At 45.9% G+C, this 21,022-nt stretch overlaps 1 protein-coding gene across 6 annotated transcripts in view; it reads left to right on the top strand.

Annotated features, from left to right (window-relative positions):
- Nucleotides 1–21,022, top strand: part of CSDE1 (cold shock domain containing E1) — a 1,384,522-nt gene that overhangs the window by 899,198 nt on the left and 464,302 nt on the right. For all 6 annotated transcript variants that reach the window (XM_069633412.1, XM_069633411.1, XM_069633408.1 and 3 more), the window contains one exon: nucleotides 20,400–20,512. In XM_069633412.1, the coding sequence (XP_069489513.1) occupies nucleotides 20,400–20,512 (113 nt within the window). The remainder of the gene's footprint in view (nucleotides 1–20,399; nucleotides 20,513–21,022) is intronic.

Below are 21,022 nucleotides of genomic sequence, written 5' to 3'. Positions count from 1 at the left end.
ATTAAAGAAAAATCTAATGATGGATTGTGAAGGAACTAGAAGGACCAGATAACAATTCTTTGGCAAATTTGTATCCTAATCAACATTCTGGGTACAAAATCTATGGAAAATTTTGATAGTTGGGCAGTCTCAACAAAAGATAATAGCAGTGATACAAATGCTGGAGTGTTGTAAGCTGGGGCTTTAGGCCCTCGGTATGATGGGTGAACATGTATCTTGGTAACTGAGAAACTGCTGACATGAAATCTGTAATTTTGTATCCCATCTAAGGTTAAAATCTGCTGGTTTGTTTGCTGTCTCCTACGGTTATGATTATCTGGATCTTCTGTCTTCCTGCCTTTGTTTTTCATTACTGTCGCTTATTTATCTATTGTCCTTTTCCCCCCTCTTCACCTTGTACTATTTAGTTTCCATGTGGATTGTTAAGTATCTGAAATGGGACATTGAAAGAAAATGATATTGTTTAATTGTGTTTTGTATAGATGGGGAAATTGACTGTTTTCTAAGCTGATTGAAGGAAAAACATTTTTTTGTTTTACTTATGCGTTTATGAAAGATGAAACTTGTTAATTGTGAAAGGTTTTTTTATAACAATATACAAAACAAAAAAAAAATTGGATTTTCGCCATGCACAAAAAGAACCAGGCGGCCCTGAGAGGAGTTTGACCTTTCCAGCTTGAACCTTTCCCTTCCTCTCCAAAAGTTCAAGATGGGTTACCCTGGCGCTAATAGCGGAGACATTGTGTGTGGGAGACTAGATTTGCTCCCTGGATCTGAAGGATGCTTACCTATACGTTCCAATCTGGCAGGCCCATCTGTCCTTGCTGAGGTTCAGGATCATGGGATTTATTTTTCCAGTATGAGGTTCTACCTGTTGGCCGGAATTCGGCTCCCAGGGTTTTTTACAAGACTGATGAACTTGGTGGCAGCCCAACTCGGGGTGCAAGGCCACCACATCTATTCATATATAGACTGGCTAGTCAGGGCAAGGTCTCCGGAGGCAGTAATGCACTCTGCATCCGCCTTTGAGTACACTACACAAACTGGGATTTTCCATCGATCTCAAGTCAGAGCTGGTGCACACGCAGAGTCTAACCTTCCTGGGCCTTACCTGGAATAGGAGTTCCGAGAGGATTTTCTCCTCAGCTGGCAAGATTGCATCCATAAAGAGGGCCACAGGGCATTTTCTCAGCAGAGCAGTGACCTCCGCATGGTGGTACCAACACCTCCTGAGCATCATGGCGACATGTCTTCTGGCAGTTCCCCATGCAAGACTCAAAATGAGGAGGCTGCACTTCGCAGCCTTCTGGAGTCAAGAGCAGGGTTCCCAAGCAGAGCAGGTCTCCATACCACATCTCCGCCAAGACCTAGTCTGATGGAGCACGGACAGCAACCTGTGGATAGGCCAGCCCTTCCATCAACCAGCACCTCGGGTCACCATCACCACAGGTTCCTCCTTAAAGGTCTCGTGAGCTACCTTGTACGGCCAGTGTCCATGGGGTATGGTCCCGCCTGGAGCAGGCGGCCCACATAAACTGGCGCGAGTTGAGGTCCATCTGGCTTGCTCTCAAAGCCTTCCTTCCGATCAGCGGCAGGGCCATTCTCATTCAAACTGACAGCTGTACCAGCATGTATTACATCAACAAGCAGGGTGGCACCAGGTCCCCCATCCCCTCTGCACCATGGCAGTCCAGATTGGAGAGTGGGCTCTGGAGAACATGCACCTGATGGCAATCCACCTCCCGGGGGATGCCAACCTAGAGGTGAACAGGCTCAGCCGGCTGGGTGCGGACAACTATGAATGGAAGTTGAAGAAAAAGGTGCTCCAGGAGATTTTAACAGGTGGGGTCATCCTCAGGTGGATCACTTCGCTACCTGGTCCAACAGGAGGTGCCCCCAGTTAGCGTCCTGACAGGGCTAGGGCTCTCTGGGCGGCTCGATGCAGATCTAGTGGAGCAACATGAACGCGTATGACTTCCCTCCCACTCCTCTGGTCCACAGGGTAATCTGCAAAATCAGGGAGGCCTGGCACCTTTGTATCATACTGATGGCTCCATGGTGACCAGCAAGGCCATGGTTCTTGGACTACTCAGCCTATTGGATCAGGCCACAGTGCAACTTCCACTTGGCCCAGCACATCTACTGTCTCGGCAGGGAGGCACGGTCTTCCACCCGCAACCCCCAAAGTGAGCCCCTGCAGCGTGGTCCCTGAACAGGTCATACTGAGGCATCTGTCACAGGCCAATTTATACAGGGGGCTAGGAGCGATGCTACCAGGAGCCAGTACAAATGCAAGTGGATTAGGTTCTGTCACTGGGCTAAAATAAAAGGATATCGATCCCTTCACTTTCGCGTTGGAAGATGTGCCATCCTTCTCGGCGCACATCACTTACTTGGGGGGTGAAGGTAGACACATGCAGCAAATATTTAGCAGCCATTGGAGCCTACAGGAACTCGGAGGAAGAGGTATTTTCATCCTCTAATCCAGTGGTTAAGACATTTGGAGGGCCTTCCCTGGCTGTATCCACCTATCAAGAAGCCACTCCCAGTGTGGGACCTCAATGTGGTCTTGGGCACCCTTGCGCATAAGCCATTTAAGCCTATGGCGTCCGCAGACATTAGACTAGTCCCCATTAAGACGGCCCTCCTGGTGGGCCTTACCTTGCACACTGGATCAGTGAAATCCAGGCACTGGTAGCTTCAGAGCCTTACACTACTTTCCACAAGGACATGGTGGTGCTTAGAACTCACTCCGCATTCCTAACTGAGGTCTCCTCGTTTCACCTAAACAAGGAGATAGTGTTAACAACCTTCTTCACGGATGCCAGGGATGTCCCTCAGAGGGTGTTGCACTGTCTGGATGTGAGACGGGCGTTGAGATACTACCTGGACAGGACCAATAGCTTCTGCAAATCGGACGCTCTTCGTCACCTTGGGTGGGGTCAAAGCCTTGCTGTCAAGCCTCCAAGGCTTAAAATCAATTATGGTGTAGAAACCCTCTTTTTTTTTTTTTTTTTTTTTCGAGGAGCCTGTGTCATGAGGGATTAAGTCAAATGTATAGATGAAATGGACACAGGCTACCCCTCCCTTTACCCCCGCAGGTATTTTGTACACTGTTAAGGATTTCAATCGGGCGACACACACGTTGGTTTCAGCCCAGTATGTAGCGCACAACTGAGATGCCTTTCTGCTTTTTATGCAAATTCTATTTGAGATGGTACACAACTCGTATCGCACCGCCTTTTTTAAAATACCCGGGTAACAATGGACCATGAACCAGGCCAGTTGGTGAAAATAGAATATTTTTATAATTCAAAGGAAATCATTCAATTTTTAATATGGGGCAAAAGGTTAAAATAACACTCGAATTTTACAAATAATTGTGTGGTTAAATTATAATATACTTAGGTTTTGTCACAATAGCAGGTATGTTATATCACTGGCAATCACAAGGGAATGGATCAGCAAAAGGCATACAATTCGAAAATGAGTGGAAAGTTTTAAGCATGCTGCAGCCAAATGACACATTGGAAAACTTTCAATTTTCTCAATTACCGCTTTAAATTACCCAAACTGTTTTTATTAAAAACAGTTGAAATAATCTGTTTTGGAGTGTGGGTTTTGGGCTGGGGAATAGATGTTTCTGATGCTTGTTAATCTGCTTGGAATCACATGCTGTGCATATGGTCCGACATCCAGTGGTAACCGCGGGGTATTGCATCTTGTCTTTCGGGGACTGAAAGGGGACGTCGGCATAGGCGTGTCTGAAACACTATCCCTATCGTGACGTGTAGTACCCAAAATCCTCACGCGCCGAGGTCCCTCAGATTGTTTTTTTACGCCCAGATAACTGGTCACCCTATAGCGGAGCTCTTCATGAGACATGGTTTATCTTATCGAATTGTCGGTTTTATTCCCCATTAAGTCACTTCGCCCATCAAGAGCATCTTCGATGACTACGGGGGAATCGTCTACGGCTGTGGGTTCCGGCGCCCAAGATCCGGCGTTCAGACTTCCATGTGGTCGGGCCTTCTGGCCGGCCTACACAGTAGGAAGAGTGGGCTTGGGGTTTGCCATACTGTTATGTCGTTCCTCTTTTCCACTGCTTTCCTTTTTGGTCTGGTGACCCTTCCCTTCTGCTATGGAAAGGACTCCATTTAGATTCTGCCCTGTGTGTAGGGTCCGATATCTGTGGAAAGATGAGCACACGTCGTTTAACGCTTGTCTCCCCCTAGAGCACGACGAAAAGCTGCGTTCGGCGTGTAAACTCCTTAAACCTAAAACCCTTAGGGAGCGCCGGTTGAAGCGGTGGGCCGCATACAGAATGTCACGCATGGAGCCTCCCTCCCCTGCCGCGACACCAGCTGAAAGTGACGGGGCTACATCGGATGACCAGACTTCCAACGCGGACGTTGTAGACGTTGAGGCGGACTATTCTAGGGCCGCCACGCCCGTCCCTGACCCTTCCAGGCTCGACTCTGGTCTTGCTACAGGGATCACACCCGGTGACAGGGGCGTACAATCGCACCGCACAAAGCACAAAACCCAAGCGCCCTCCTCGACTTCGTCGAAGAAGGTGAAAGCGCCAACGGGTCCGCCGGAAATTTCGGTTGTGCCCACGGATCGGTCTTATCCGAAGCCTTCCCCGCATCCGCAGCAGCGCATGACTGGGCATGGCAAACATAACAAGGGCGCTACTCCCCAAATTACACTCGCCGAATTTTCTGTACAAGAAACTTCGACGGTTTCCAAGGCCCGTACAGGCCCGAAGACTACCAATGGGCCTCTACCTGAGGAGCTATCCGCAGGCCCTTGTGTAGCCGCGGAAGAAGTTTCCACTGCCGACATCTTCAGAAGCTTTGTCTCCCGAAGATTCCATGTCTATCCGTAAGAGTATCAATAGGATTGCTACAGCGATGGGCCTAGTACCGGTTCCGCCCAGAGTCATGGGCCAATCCGCCGAGAAGTTTTCCATGGATTTGGAAAGACGATCCTGAAGAATCTTACGAAGAAAGCCAGGTACCTCTCTCAAGCACCCTGAGTAGATCCTCCCAACGCCTTAGGGCGGAGACCACGGTCCCTACTCAGTTAGGCCCATTTGGATCATCCAAGTGGACCACGGAACAGTTCGAGGGGTGCATGGATCGACTGGAGCAATTTTTCAGAGCTTCTGACCAACCAAAAAGGCTTGGGTAGACCCTAACTCTCTAATAAATAATACATGAAGATATCCAACACCAAGTTGACTATCAAGAAGATGTCCAGATGGACACGTATAGGGACATCTGTGCAGAAGAAGAGTCCTCTTTTCTGGACGACTATGGGGAAGATCAAGGAGCACCTGACAACTGGGAGGACACCCAGCAGAACGATCATAACTCATATCGTTTGCCTTGACTCTTCCCCCGTCCACCCCGATTCGACAAGCTTCCCCCGGTGGATGATCAAATGGCTTTCAACAACATGTTGAAGAAAGCATCAGAATTTTTTAAAAATTGCTACGCTTGAAGCCTTGCCCGAACAAGATTTTGCTGAGGACCTTATTAATGAAAAACCTCCGGCAAGCCAGTCTATCCCTCTTTTGAGCTCTGTTAAGACTGCTGGCTCCTTCTTTGCTCACACCTGCTCAGACTAGGGCTGTGAACCCGAGGGTCGAATAACTTTTCCGACCCTCCCCCACTGACCCGCTATATATCAAAGGACATGCAATCCCAGACTCGCTGGTGGTGACCAACACTCCAAAAGAGCAGGGGTTCCCCTTGCCACGGGAGAGTCACCCCCGGAAAAGGAGTCTAAAAGGCTGTATGCCTTAGGCAAACAGGTTACCTCAGCAGCGGCCTATACCATCCGGATTGCCAATAACACGACGTTGCTAGCAAGCTACGTCGACGCCCAATGGAAGCTACTCCAGGACAGCCTTCAAGAGGTTCCGGAACCAACCAGAGCCAAGCTTCTCGCCATTGTCTCGGAGGGCAAACTTGCCAATCAGAATGTGGTAAAGAATACCCTGGACACCGCAGAGACAGCAGACAGGTCTCTCGCACAGGGTACTCTCCTAAAGAGGCAGCACGCGTGGCTGCGCACGTCGGGCTTCAGGCCTGAGACCCAGGCATCCATTATCAACAAACCCATCGAAGAGGCCAACCTCTTCGGGAAGGCGGTAGACGATGTGTTGGAGACAGCCAAGAAGGAGCACGAGACTATTAAGTCGCTGCACCAAATGTCCCAGAAACCCTCTTCACAGAGGGGCAGTTATTCTCGGCGGTCCTTTCGAGGACAAGCCTGCACCGCTCAAAACAATTTGGGCACTGGCAACTTCAACTCCAGTCAACCTGCTGCAAGCCCCACTTACTACCCCCAGAGGGGTCAGAAGCGCGGAAAGAATAGAGGCAGATGCTCCAATTCCAGAGGAGCGTCAACTTCGGGTCAGAAATGACCACCAAGTCCAGGTCCCCTCCCATGTCTCCCCGGTCGGGGGGCGATTAACATCTTTCCTCAAGGCATGGCAGGGGATAACTTCAGACCAGTGTGTCTTAAATACGGTCGCCCACTGTTACTGCGTGGAATTCGCCCGACCTCCACAGTTCAGACCGCCGAAACATAGACTCCTTTCACCAGAACATCTGCAGATCCTGATCCAAGAGGTGGAAGCGCTGCTGGGAAAGGACGCCATAGAAGCCGTCTTGATTCTTCAGGTAAACGAGGGTATCTATTCAGTGTACTTCCTTGTACCCAAAAAGGATCTCGCCATGCGTCCTGTTCTAGACCTGCGCCCAGCGAACAAGTTCATAAAGCCCCAGAAGTTTTGCATGGTAACACTGCAAGAGGTGATCCCATTGCTAAAACAGGGGGACTTCATGACAACATTGGATATGAAAGATGCATACTTTCATATTTCAATGCTGCCAGCGCACAGAGAATTCCTAAGATTCGTGATTTAGGACAAACACTACCAGTTCAAGGTACTCCCCTTCGGCATAGCCTCAGCTCCAAGGGTGTTTACCAAGGTCCTGGCAGTGGCAGCGGTACACCTGGGCAGACTTTCAGTTCAAGTTTACCCTTACCTCGACAATTGGCTCATCATGGGGGACTCGTTCGACGTTTGTTTTTCGAACACCCAAAAAACAGTAGACCTACTGTTTCAGCCTGGGATTTTCTATCAACAAAAAGAAATCCAGCTTAGTCCCCAGCCAAGTAAGAGTTCCTGGGGGCTCTAATTCGTACCGAAGACGGTCTAGTCTTCCCTTCCAGCGAGAGGGTTCAGAACATGCTCTCTCAGGTTCCTCAGTATGTAGCCAGTCGAGAGGCGACGGTACGCAAAGCTATGCGTTTGCTAGGGATGATGGCGTCATGCATATACTGCGCATGCGTCCCATGCAAGAGTGGCTCAACAGCCAGTGGTGTCAGGCCAGAGGACAATGGGAAGATCTGTTGTCTCGCCAGCCCTCGTTCTCTCTGCAGTGGTGGTCAAGGGAGAACCTCTTGAAGGGGAATACCTTCACCACCCCTGCAGTGGAAGCCACTCTCACGACAGACGCATCTCTCGTGGGGTGGGACCTCACCTGCTTCAACAGACAGCGCACGGAGTGTGGTTGCCTCAGGTAGCGTCCAACCATACAAACCTACTGGAGCTACTAGCAGTGTTCAAAGCATTGAAAGCCTTTCAGGAGCAACTGCAAGGGAAGACAGTGCTGGTCCTACCCGACAGCACAACAGCAATGTATTACCTGAACAAACAGGGGACCACTCATTCTCCAGGGCTATCCAAGCTGTCCCAAAACATCTGGATATGGGCTCTCAAACACAAGATGTTCCTGATATCCCAACATGTTCCAGGGGAACTCAAATCTTCTGGCAGACGTACTCCGCAGAGATTTTCCTCTGCCAGAAGAGTACGAATGGCGACTGCACGAAGACATTGTATCTGTCTTCGCAGAATTGGGGTTTCCAGAGATCGGCCTGTTGCTACTCAGAACTCCCAGTGCCAAGATTATGCCTCTAGAATCGATCCAAGGGGAACGGTCTCTGGATAACTTGGTCAGGGAAATTTGTCTACGCTTCCGCCCCTCACCCCCTCCTGCAACTCCCTCAAAGATGCATGGACATACTGAGTGAGGCAAGAAAGCCTAATGCACGTTATTGCTATGCCAGCAAATGGAAACATTCCAAAGGCGTCAATCCCACCGATTGCTCGCCTTAACACATTGTGTTATATCTAACCCATCTGTTGGACTCTGGGTTAGTCTTCAATTCCTTTAAGGTTCACCTAGCGGCGTTGTAGGCCTACACCACGTCACAGAAGGTGTTGTGGTGGAAAATACCTGTGATTAAAGCCTTTATGGAAGGGGTTAAAGGAATGTATCCCCCCGTCACTCACCCAGCCCCTGGGTGGGATCTAAATGTGGTTTTAACTAGGCTCATGGGACCCCCTTTTGGGCCTATGCATAAAGCTAGTCTGAAAGACCTGACTTACAAGACAGCCTTTCTAGTAGCTATCACTTCTATCAGAAGAGTTAGCGAACTACAGGCCCTCTTGGTTTTGGACCCCTTTGTTACAGTCCACAAAGATAAGGTAGTTCTGCGCACACATCCCAGATTTGCGCCGAAATGTATTTCAAAGTTCGATGTGAACCAGTCAATCGAACTACCCATGTTCTTCCAGAGACCTACTAACATGGCCGAAAGAAGCCTTCACACACTAGATGTGCGCAGGGCAGTCATGTTCTACATGGATAGAACTAAACCACTGAGGAAAACTAAACCATTCTTTGTTTCAGTGGCAGCTGGTAGAGAAGGGGACCCTGTCTCTAAATCGGCAACATCAAGGTGGATTGTCAAATGCATCACACTATGTTACACTCTTGCTAAGAGAGAACTGCCCTTCAAGCCTAGAGCACATTCTACTCGAGGCACTGGTCCATTCATTGCAAATGTTCCCCTAGAGTCCATTTGCAAAGCGGTAACCTGGAGTTCTGTACACCTTTTACAAAAAACTATTGCCTAGACACTCATTCTAGGTCTGATTCTCAGGTGGGACAAGCAGTATTAAGACATCTTTTCTCTACTGTTCCTTCTCACAACCCACCTCCAACTCTGGGTACTGTTCGCTAGTCTATGCACAGCATGTGATTCTAAGCAGATTAACAAGCATCAGAAGACATGCATTACTTACCGTAAAAGCATTTCTGATGATTGTATCTGCTTAGATTCACATGCACCCTCCCTCCCCGCTCGGGGTGGAAGGAACATAGACTTCTTACTACTTTCTCTCTTCATGTACTCACTCACTATAGCCTTGGGCTCCCTCATGGCAGAAAAAATACAATCGGAGGGACCTTGGTGCGTGAGGGATTTTGGGTACTACACACATCACGATAGGGATAGTGTTTCAGACACGCCTATGCCGACGTCCCCTTTCGATCCCCGAAAGACAAGATGCAATACTCTGCGGTTACCACTGAATGTCGGACCATATGCACAGCATCTGAATCTAAGCAGATTTACAAGCATCAGAAATGCTTTCACTGTAAGTAATGCATGCCATATCAACGGGACAATAGAGGTGAAAATAGGTCTGTAGATGAATTGAGAGATATTTTGAAGGTAGAGAGGTTCGTTCTTAGGAAAATAGAGCAGTTAAAAGTGAGAACATTGGTTTTGAAAGAAAGGAAAATGTTACTTACACTTAATTATCTAGGCTATATTGTTGAGGAACACAGTAAGCTCCAAGGTTGATTTGTGAGGTCAACCGTGTCACCCCAGTGCTCAACCCCAACAATAAAATATATGGAAATTAGTTTGACAACCAAATATAACTAAGGGCTTATAATTTACACCAGACAAAATGGAAAAGAGATGGCGCTAGCAATTAAACATTAAGGACAGAATACAAGGATAATTCTAAGTTTCAACAAGTTACCAGGTTGTAAATATGACTACTTGGAGCGTGGGATAAGGACAAAGGCAGGACAAGACAGGCTATGTGTCTCTATGGGGTGATGATTTTACTCGCGGTCCACTTTTTAGTTTTGGGATTTTTGGAAAGTCAACAGGGCTTGTCACCACACGGCGGCACGCCTGGCAAAAGTCAGCAGGGCGTGGTTTGGTCACCGGGCAGCAAACAGCTGGGCAATTCGGGACACTGGATGGCTCGGGTACCGGTGGATGCAGTTAATGGGAAAGCAGTTAGTGGGCAGCAAGCCGGTCTGATTTCGGGATGCAAAAGGTACCACAGCTTTCCCCTTTTTAATGGGTTGATTCTGGATCGACGGCCTTGCTGGGAATAGGATCAGCAATGCTTTGGCCTTGCAGTGGGGTCTGGAATCTGGCAGGATGAATGCAGAAGATCAGGAACGCTGGAGCAGGAAATTCAGCAACAGTGTCAAGAGTCCTGTCATGGACTCTTATTTATAATGCATAGTGACATCATAGAAGTATATGGCTCGGCCTGCTTAGCTAAGCACACCTCTAAACCACTGGGTTGGTCAGGAGTGATAGTCCCCGCCTCGCTCTCAGCTGGTTGGATTTCAAGGTCTGGATGTCAGATTTGTGATGTGAGTTTTACAATGTTCAAACCTCCCAGTTATTTAGCTAAAATCCGATTTTGCCACAAATGGTACATTTATACAGTTGAAGTCTTAGCAAATTACATAAACAGGTTACATATTTTATGCAGACCATTTCAGTCCAACTCTGCAATCTGTGAGACATTATTTTGTACGTTTAATAATCTTTGGTAATTTTCAGTGTGAAATGTTCTCCCAAAATTCTAGGACTTAACACGTGCGTACACACTATCATGGGGCCCTTTTTCTGTTAATTTTTATCATGTGTCCTTTCCACATGAATCATTCTTCTGGCGTTTTTGTGTCCCATACATGCTATTGACAGCCAAGACCTCTTATTTGAAAGCCACAAAAATCACATTTAAACTACTAAATATTTAAATTTTTGCAAAGTCCTATTGTAAAGATAAGTCTTCAAAGTTTCTTAAAATAGTCTTTTGAAACAAATGGGCATCCTTTGTCATACACTGGCCCATTTTTTTTTCTTTTCAGCTACCACCAACTGTCACTTCCCCCAGAGAGAGGATGGGGTTTTCTCAGCTTGATTGAAGGTTTATTGCCCCTTCTCCACTTTACACATCCGTACCTTGGAAATTCCATTGTAGAGTGCTCAGCCCAGACCAGATTCTGTCTAATCTAGTAATTATCACTGGGGTGTTAGTATCTACTGACAGGGCACCTTTTGTTTCTGTCATCCTCTCAGCAGAAACCTGTCTTGGGCCGATTCCTCTCCCCCCCCCCCCCCCTCACAATGCAGCCGCTGAAGATTGATTTAATTCTATTTATTTTTGCTCTCAATTGGAAGAAAACCTGCTGAATAGAACCATTTCACACATTGTATGTTCACATTCAACCTAGTACTCTCGAACAAGCATTTTTCACCTTTTGTTTGTAAAGCCCATTTTTACACATGCGGTGCAAGCTGCTAGCACTTTGCTTTCAAATTCGGTTTTTGACTTTCCATCTGGATTCCCACACTGTTTTGGAGCTATAGTTATTTTCTTTTAGGTATTACTTTATTTGAACCACCCATGCACTGAAATTGACATAGCCCAGAGTTGGAGTTTCTTTGAATTACTGATCCTTGACAATTTGAGCCTCATTACGAGTATGGAGGTAGCCATGCCGCTTTTAGCAGCATGGCTACCCCCATAGTGGGTAGCGGGTCCGGGTTCCTGGAATGGGGAAATACCGGGCCATTATGACCTTGGAGGGCCCGGTCTATCCCAATCCCAGGAACCCGGACCCGGTACATCCCCATTCCCATTGAGCCCCTATAGGGCTCAATGGGAATGGGGAGGATGCTAACAATGGGCCCATTAATGACTGGCCCGTTAGCAGACCTTGTAATGAGGTGGTAGAGTTAACGGCGCCGGCAGCTCTACCGGCGCCGTTAACCCTCTACCGCTTCCTCGTAATGACGCCCTTTGTAACTTAAAAGTGAAGCTTTTTCCTGTGCAGCGGAAAATGAAGGTTTTTTTGTTGATTTTTCTCAATTTGGTATAACAGAGCCTGTCATTCAGGGGTCATGCTTGGTTTTGCTGAATCAAAATGGGGGTATGAATGGGCAAGGCAGGGCCTTATTACTAACTGTAGTTTGAGGAAGAACAGATACAAATAGCATCAGAGCAGCATCATTTTAAAGTAAAATACCCCCTTTTCAATGGTAAAGAGGGTAGGACCTTGGTGTTATCCTTCTCATCCAAAAACCCTCTTGGTCTGGTTCTGTGTATAAAAAAATATTAAAATAATGGCATTGGGGATAAGTGTATCTGCATGCGTATGTTAATTGGCTAAGGCGTGTGTGTACTACTCATACCTGTTTTTGTACCTCTGGTGTTTTGGGCTGTATTGCTTGCGAAAAATGTCTTGCATACACCCAAACCATGTCTGTGTCTTGTCTGTTAGGATCAATCTTCCATCTTGATGGCGACTTTTCTTTTCGTCATCAAAAATGAATCTGTAAAGATAACATCATAAACTAATCATTTATCTACTGCTTGCGTTGTGCATGTATTTCCTCTGAATGGCCACCATTTGTAGCTCGGTCTACTGTTATAAGGCAAGATGCCTGTTATTGATTAAAGGAGCTTAACTACGTGTATTGCATACTGTTGGGCAGAATTGCATGCAGTACCCTCTGAGACCACCACACACAATTAGGACTACAGGTGTAAGCTAGACCAATCTTTGGTATAAGTTTGTACCATACAGTTTGTTGGTAGCGAGCTGAGTAACCAGGCTTATCTCTAGTGAATGTGAACAGTACAAGTCGTTTTTTATGATACCCTCACTACAATTAATGGCTGGTGGCAGTGGTTTACTTTTCCTATCATTGTGCGTTTTTACCGCAGACTGAATCCTCAGCTGCTGTATTGCGCCCATGGGTGCCCATTTTGTTAAAATGACCCTGGTCCTCTTCTTTTTTTCGCCAATTTGTTGCTTATGGGGTCTTTCTTAGGTTTTACTCTGCGCGCCAAACCAGGTTTGGTCCCTTGGTTTGTTTTTTCTTTGGCGGGATTGTTAGGCAAAGTTTGAATGCAGTACCTTCTGGGAACACTACAAACAACTGACTACAGGTATAGGAAACCCAACCTTTGGTATAAGCTTGTACTACAGTTTTGGTAGCGTGTTGAGCAGCCAGGCTTATCTCAAGAGGGGAAATGTGAGCTGTAGTGGAGTTACACAAAGATTCAGTTACAGGTATTCAAATAAACGTACTCAAGGTTTCTTATTAATAATGTATCAGTCAGTTATGAAGCCGCCTTCAGAAGGGAGAAACAGAATAAATATACTTCAATTCTGTACACTCGGAGTTTATGGATCAGACAAGGCCCTTTTGGGAGGGCCCACAGACACCACCTACAATCACAGGTGACTTCAGTAACAAGTGTGCTGGGCACATTAATACCTTACTGTTGGCATAAATAATGCTCTTTAAAAAGTAAGTTAAGGAAAAAGTTATTAGAACACAAGAAATACAAATAGTCATGAGCAGGGCAAATACTTTCAGATAGCTTTTAGAAGAGTCATTCAATTCAATAGGCTAAGCCAATAGCCCAAAGTCTTTGAATAGGATGCAGCACTTCAGGTAAGTAAATGGTAAAGTCTTTGTACAAGTTCTTAGGAGTCTTTTGAGAACAAAAAGAATCAAATGTAGGACCACAAGCTGATTAGGCTTGTGAGTTGCAGAAGTTACAAGCGCTTCCACACTAAGAGGTAAGTTCTCTTAGGCTTGTTTTACAGTACCTAAGTAAAGAAGAAAAAGATACAGCTGAAGACTTCTGTTCCTGTACAGCTCTGCAGATCTCGCTGTTCCTGGGCCTCAGTCATGGGGACAAGAGGGAGGACATTGGGGGTCTTCTGCACTGTATTGGCACCGTCAAAGCTGGCAACCGGCAAACTTTATTTTCAGTGGCTGTTTTGCGTTTCAGCTCCTTGCGTTACAGCAAATAGCAATACGCGCGGTTCCTGGCTGTCAAGGTGGACTCTACTCACATCTGAGGTCCCACTCGACTGAGTGGGGTGGGGGAATGTCAGGCTTGGTCAATCCTGCTTCGTGGGAGTCCGGAGGATCTTTCAAACGCTTTCAGGCAGCTTGCAAGCAACGCACACAATCTGTTGTCCCTCTCCCTGGCTCTACAGTTTCCTGCAGCACTCTGAGGAAATGCAACCAGCTCCGTGTTAGGCAGAATTGCAGACAGTACCCTCTGGGACCACTACACACAATTAGGACTACAGGTGTTCGCCAAACCAACCTTTGGTATAAGTCTGTACCACACAGTTTGTTGGTAGCGAGCTGAGCAGCCAGGCTTATCTCAAGAGTGAATGTGAGCAGTACAAGTAGTTACACAAAGGAGTTTCAATCACAGTGGTTCAAGTAGACACTTATACTCAAGGTTTTTTGGTAAAACACTTATTTACACAATCATTTATAAAACATGTCACTAGAAGAAAACTTACTATTATAGACCAATACACTTCAATACAAAACTCCAAGTTTTTTAGACAGTTTGAGCTCACTTGAAAAAGGAGCCAAATGGCAGTTCAGTTACTTAGCAGTGAGCGAAAAGGAACAAGTAGAGTAGAATAGATTCTATATACTTTCTAGGCAGTGCAAATAGTTTCAGTTCACCAGAATAGGCCTGGCCAAAGTCAATGGGCTACTGTTCTAGATAGGAAAGAGCAGTTCTGCTATCAAACAGTAAAGTCTTTGCAAAAGTTCTCAGAAGTAGTTTAGGCCAAAAAGAATCATTTGTGGGGTCACAAGCCGATTAGGCCTGCAAGTTGGGAAAGTTTCACGAACTTTCACCACCAGAGTGGCATTCTCTCAATTGGGTTCGCACAGTACCTTTGTGCGAAGAAGCAAATGCTGCTGAAGTCGTGGTCCCTGGCAGTTCCTGCAGATCTCGCTGTTCCTGAGCCTCAGTCGTGGGGACAAGAGGTAGGATGTCGGGGGACTCCTGCACTGTATGGGATTTTTGAAGAAAGCAAACAAAATGGAGTCACTTCAGTTCCAGTAGCTGTAGATTCAAGAACACAAAGTGGTGTCCCTCTCCTTGGTTAAACCGAACCAGTCTTGAGAAAGGTATCCACGTGTCTTATGAGTTAATTGGTCCCACCAACTCAAAGGAAGAAGCTGTCCTTGATGGAGCTTCACTGTTGAATGGAGTTTGGCAATTTGGACCTGCAGCAATGCTTCACCAGGCAAACCAACGGTCCAGTGGTTGCAGCAGTCGTTCTCTTCCAGCTCGTCTTCGTTTCTTTCGTTCCAGTGGTCGACTCTGCCTTCCAGTCCTGGAGATTCGGCTTTTTGAACAGTTTTCTCCCTTTCATTCCAGTCTAGCTGTCAATCACCCAGCAGGGTGGTTGTCCTTGCCGGACAGTCAGCCAGCCAATCACGCCAGAGTGCATTTGGGTCTCCTAGGAGACTAAACACTGAGTTTTGGGCCCCTCCCTCACTTCCTGCCCACCCCAGACACTCAGATGCCAAGGGTGGACTTCAGTCCAGAAACTTACCAAAGGCACACGAACAAAGGGACCAAAGCTGGTTTTGGCTCGCAGAGGCGAACACTAGAAGGACCTTTCCAAAAAGAAATGGCGAAAAAAGACGACCGGGACCCGTTTAAACAAAGGGGCATAAGGCGCCATCTTGAAAAACATGGCTCCCGTGATTTTTAGCTACTGGTGTTGGCGGTCGAGAAAATCATGGTAGTTCATTGTAAAACCACTGCCACCAGGCTTTTCAATAGGAAAGTGTAGCATTTGACTGCTAAATGAGTATTTAGACACGGGGGATACTATGTAATCCCACCAGCACTCCGTTGTAAGATGGTGTGTGCTGGGTCTAGGAATTTGGAAAAGACTAGTAAAGTCAATTTCACTTTACATTCTCTGGGAAACAGTATTTTATCCCAGAGCAGGTATTTAAACCTTTGGGAAGTCTAAAAGACATCCCTGTGTCACTGCACTGAGGGTGCTGTGTAACGCACATCAAAAGATGATGCCTATGGAGTTATCTAAAACTCCATAATCGGAGAACACAAACGTAAAACACGCATCAAAACACATGAATGAGTGGGGAAAAAAGACTCACTCTTTCCAGGTAAAAAAAAAATGAGGTCTTCAAAATCCAACAAAGTTGCTGGTGGTCTCTAAGGAGAAGGGAATTAGCAAATTTCTGAGATTTCTCCCTAACACGGCTCCTTAGCGTGTATTAATCTCTCTGCTCATGGCACTATGTGCGTGCAGTATGGGTATTTGCCTATAGATGCACAGAGATACGTGGGTCGTCTGTGTATTTAAAAATGCTATGGAGCGTTTAAACACTGGCTAAAGAACATGTTGCTAAGCAATGTGTCTCTCTGTGGCGACGTGTTGTAGTGTCTGTACCATGTCGATACGTTTAGTATCTCCGCATTTGTTGTTCAGTGTGCTTGTCTTGTACTTGTAATACTCTTAATAATCTCCGATTAATGTCACTAAAGGGTAAGGTTGTAGTTACTCAATTACACAATGGCGTTAAGCACTTCATCAATCAAAACTGCCCGGTTGTAATAACATGGATGTCTTTCTTGGTGCAGTAATGTTAAGAGTCTTAAAAGTAAAAGCCAAGCACACTGAACAAATCCTGAGATAGTAGCTATTAACATGTCAATCACTGTTTTAGCGTTATGCTAGATGACCGACTAAGGAAAAAAACCTGTGCAAAGTGGCTCTGTAAAAGATGTATAGGCACACATGCGTCACATTTATGGTTTTGTGTAATTGGAGTCCGTTTTGCAATCAGATTAGTTGTTGAAGATTGTAACACACATAGACACGAGGACCGCCCAGACCGGCACTTTATGTGAGTATTCATAAGTTAGGCGAAGCGCAAGTAAATTTGCAACTGCACAGTAGATACTGGCAGGCCATACACACTGTAGCTGAATGCATAGTTTCGATCTAACCACGCCAAGTCTCCATCACAACGAGGCGTAGAGTATACGAACAACCAATGAATATTTGAAGAGCCGTGCCTGCGTCCCGAGTGTGCATGTGTGAAACTAGAGTAAGAAATCGGCGTTCGAAATCTTTCTAAACATATTGGGTTCCAATGTAAGTACAGACCCAAAGCGATGTATGTATTTGGGCTAAGGAGTCTCTGACCCAGTAGAGTTCTTCTGACACATTGCCAACACGATAATAAACGTATTAACATGGTACGGACACTACACCGCCTCACCACACAGGGATCCATTGCTTAGCAACGCGTTCTTGAGCCAGCCTTTAAACGCTCAATAGCATTTTTAAATACACTGACAACCCACATATCTCTGAATCTATAGGCAAACACCCATACTGCACGCACAGAGGGCCATGAGCAGAGAGATTAAGACACGCTAAGGAGCCGTGTAAGCAATACACGTAGCTGAGCTCTTTTAATCAACGACGGGCATCTTGCCTTATAACAGTTGACCAAGCTACAAATGGTGGGCACTCAGAGGAAATGCATGCACAACGCAAGCAGTAGATACATGAGGATTAGTTTATGATGTTACCTTTACAGAATCATTTTTGATGACGAAAAGAAAAGTCGCCATCAAGATGGAAGATTGATCCTAACAGACAAGACCCAAACGGTTTTGGTGTATGCAAGACACCTTTCGCAAGCAATACAGCCCAATTTTGCATTTTTAAAGCACTCGCACAGCCCGCGGCCATCGAGGCGCTGTTACAGTAATTTTGTTTTTTAGTTGCATAATGTTTTTGTCTTAGTTGCGCATTTATAGCCAGGCGCGCACATTGCCGCTGAGCTATCCTCCTGGGATAATGCACCGGAAGTACAAGAACAGGTATGAGTAGTACCTACACGCCTTAGCCAATTAACATACGCATGCAAATACACTGAGCCCTAATGTCATTATTTTAATATTCTTTATACATCGTACTAGACGCTGAGGGTTTTTGGATGAGAAAGTTAACACCAAGGTCCCACCTTCTTTGCCAGTCCTGAGGAAAGCATGAGAACACCTACCGCAACAACTGTAGAGACTCTACTCATGCTGGAAACACCAACAGTGGCGACTTGAAATGTGTATTGAAATAAGAGCAACACAATGAGTCACTATATACTAACCCCTCACTGCGTGTTTAAGCACCCTATAATGGCACTATATGAATGCAAATAGTGTTTTTAGGTGCCCAGAAAATTGAATGTAGAAAAATGTGCATATGTTAAAATTGAGAGCCTGCAAAGGGGCCCTTTGCAGTTTTTTATAGTGTATGATGACAAATAAAATTATATATTTTTTGTAATAACAAATAGTGGTGAGCTGCTAAATGAGAAATACAGAATAACGGAGTAATCTGTTAGAGTGGTGTACAGCATACCTGCAGGTGTAAAAGGGAGGGGTAGCCTGTGTCCATTTCATATATACATTTCAGCCTCCAAGGCTGCCATAGTAAGGTGGATGGTTATGGCTACAAAGGAAGCGTATGAGGGGCAGCACAAACAGCTTCCAGCAAATATGCATACCCACGCTATCGGAGTCAAAGCCACGGCTGCTGCGTTCCAGAGACCCGTTCCATGGCAGGTTATCGGCAAGGCAGCTACATGGGCTACGCCCTCTGCCTACTACAAGCACTACTGCTTGGATGCCAGCTACAGGTCGGATGCCACGTTTGGTCAGGCAGTGTTAAGGAACTTTGTTTTCCTAAGAGAGCACTGCTCCGCCCTGGGGCTACATTCAGTTGTACTCACCCATACAGTATGGAGGAAATAGGATGGGACGTAGGAGTAATTAGAAGTTACTCACCGTAGTGACTAACATACTCCTAGTTCATAGTCCCCTTTCCTCCATATGTCCCACCATCACTCCTCCCCCATAATAAAACTTGTCATTAGGCACTGTTAATATTGTGGACGTGCCAAAGGGGACTGAGGAGTGGCGGCAGCGGGCGTAGTCAGGGGTGCGCATGCTCCCAGGGCTGCGCCCCCCTGCGCAGCTAAATTTAAAGGGGAAACATTATTTTTCTGCTGAAGAAGGTTGTCTTCCCATCCCTAGCGAGGGATGCCCATACTGTATAGAGGAAAGGGGACAATGGACTAGGAGTACCTTAGTCACTACTGTGAGTAACTTACAATGTCCAGGAAATTTGTTTTTGCTTTCTATGCCTCCCCCCCTCCATGATTCCCCTTCTCAACAGTATAGTGCACAAGATGCACCAGAAACCAGTTACAATGATACTGGTGGCCCCTATCCTATGTGGGCCCACCAGCCCTGGTTCTCCCATCTCATGGCAATGTCAGTCGCACTGTTAGGGAGAATTCTTATAAATGTGCTAATTCCCTTAACCTTAGAGACCCCCAGCAACTTTGCTGGATTTTGAGGACCTGATTTTTTTATCTGGAAATAGTGAGCCTTTTTTTCCCACTCATGTATTTTGATTTTGTTTTTTACCCTTTTGTCCTTTGATTATGGAGTTTTAGATAACTCCATAGGCATCATCTTTTCATATGTTACACAGCACCCTCAGTGCAGTTACACAGGGATGTCTTTTAGACTTCCCAAAGGTTTAAATACCTTCTCTGGGATCAACTGTTTCCCAGAGAATGTTTTACTGGCACGCCCTGTCGACTTCCCTTTTCGAGTTTCAAAACCAACTGTAATACTCTGCAGCTTCTACTAGATGGCGGTCTATGAATAGCATGTGATTATAAGCAGATACAAGCCTCAGAAATAAGATTACCGTGAGTAATGTATTTCTTCTAACTGACTGTATAAATTGAATGATTGTGTTCTGTTCTGTGTGGGCTCATTTGAGGGCCCATGACCCCACTCGCACTATCTTGTTACTAAGCATTGAATGATCATCCATATACCTTGATTGGGTTTTAGCTAAACTCTCGGAGCTCACTTTTCATCATAACTGGGGTGGCCTCCTAAAACTAATTGCCAGACCAGATTATCGCTGGTGTTGCTTTGAGTGGGCTCATTGTAAAACTAGACCACTCGCCCCTTCCTGAGACGAAGCCTTCGCTGCTCTGCTACCTTGCCTTGATTGGGTTTGGCCAGCCTCTTTCTCATCTTCCCTGTTCACCCTAATAGGGTGGCCTCCCAAAATCCTCCCACACGTGCTGATTTTGGGAATGATTACCGAATTGTAGTAACTAGGGCTGTCTTCTGAAGATCAGTTCTTGTAATCTTAAGTCTCAAACACATTTCGTAGACAACAAACTTTGTAATTTAAATCTTTTTGTGGGTGGGAGAGCACATATTAAATGATTATGTAGCTTTTTAGTCTGATACATGTCTCCATGACTTTAGTATCTTTTTTTTTTTCTTCTAGTGAATTCTGCGGGGATTCTGATAGCTTAAATTTAGGCGATGTGGTGGAATACAACTTATCAAAAGGCAAAGGAAATAAAGTCAGCGCTGAGAGGGTTAACAAAACCAATGCAGGTAAGAGTATGTGTTCATATGTGACATGACTGAATTGCAAAGAAATCCTAGCTTGTTAGAATCCTCCTCCAGGCTGTGGTTTATATTTGATCTAATTTCATATGTTTTGCATTATTTGTGTTACGGAGAATTCTTATAAATGTGCCAATTCCCTTCACCTTAGAGACCTGCAGCAACTTTGGGTTTTGAGGTCTTGATTTTTTTTTTTTTTTTACCAGGAGTGTGTGAGCCTTTTTTCCCCACTCTCTTGTGTATTTTGATGTGCGTTTTACTCTTGTGTTATTTGAATATGGGGTTTTAGATGACTCCATAGGCATCATCCTCTCCAGCATGGGGTCTGGCATGGATTCACATGCTCATGAATATTCCCCGTCGTCAGGCCGGGAATCCTCGGTATAGAAAAAATCAGTATCAGTTTAGTTTCTGATCTTTCTCAGTAGTAACCAATCACTGGTCTCTGGGTCATACTGCCCTCTTCCTAAGCCCCGCCCCTGGCAGCCATCCTCAGAT

This window comes from Ambystoma mexicanum, chromosome 13 (assembly GCF_040938575.1).
Source record: "Ambystoma mexicanum isolate Mex_15411 chromosome 13, UKY_AmexF1_1, whole genome shotgun sequence".
Taxonomy (NCBI): domain Eukaryota; kingdom Metazoa; phylum Chordata; class Amphibia; order Caudata; family Ambystomatidae; genus Ambystoma; species Ambystoma mexicanum.
Note: the sequence above shows the minus strand (reverse complement) of the source record. Positions and strands in the feature narration are given on the sequence as shown.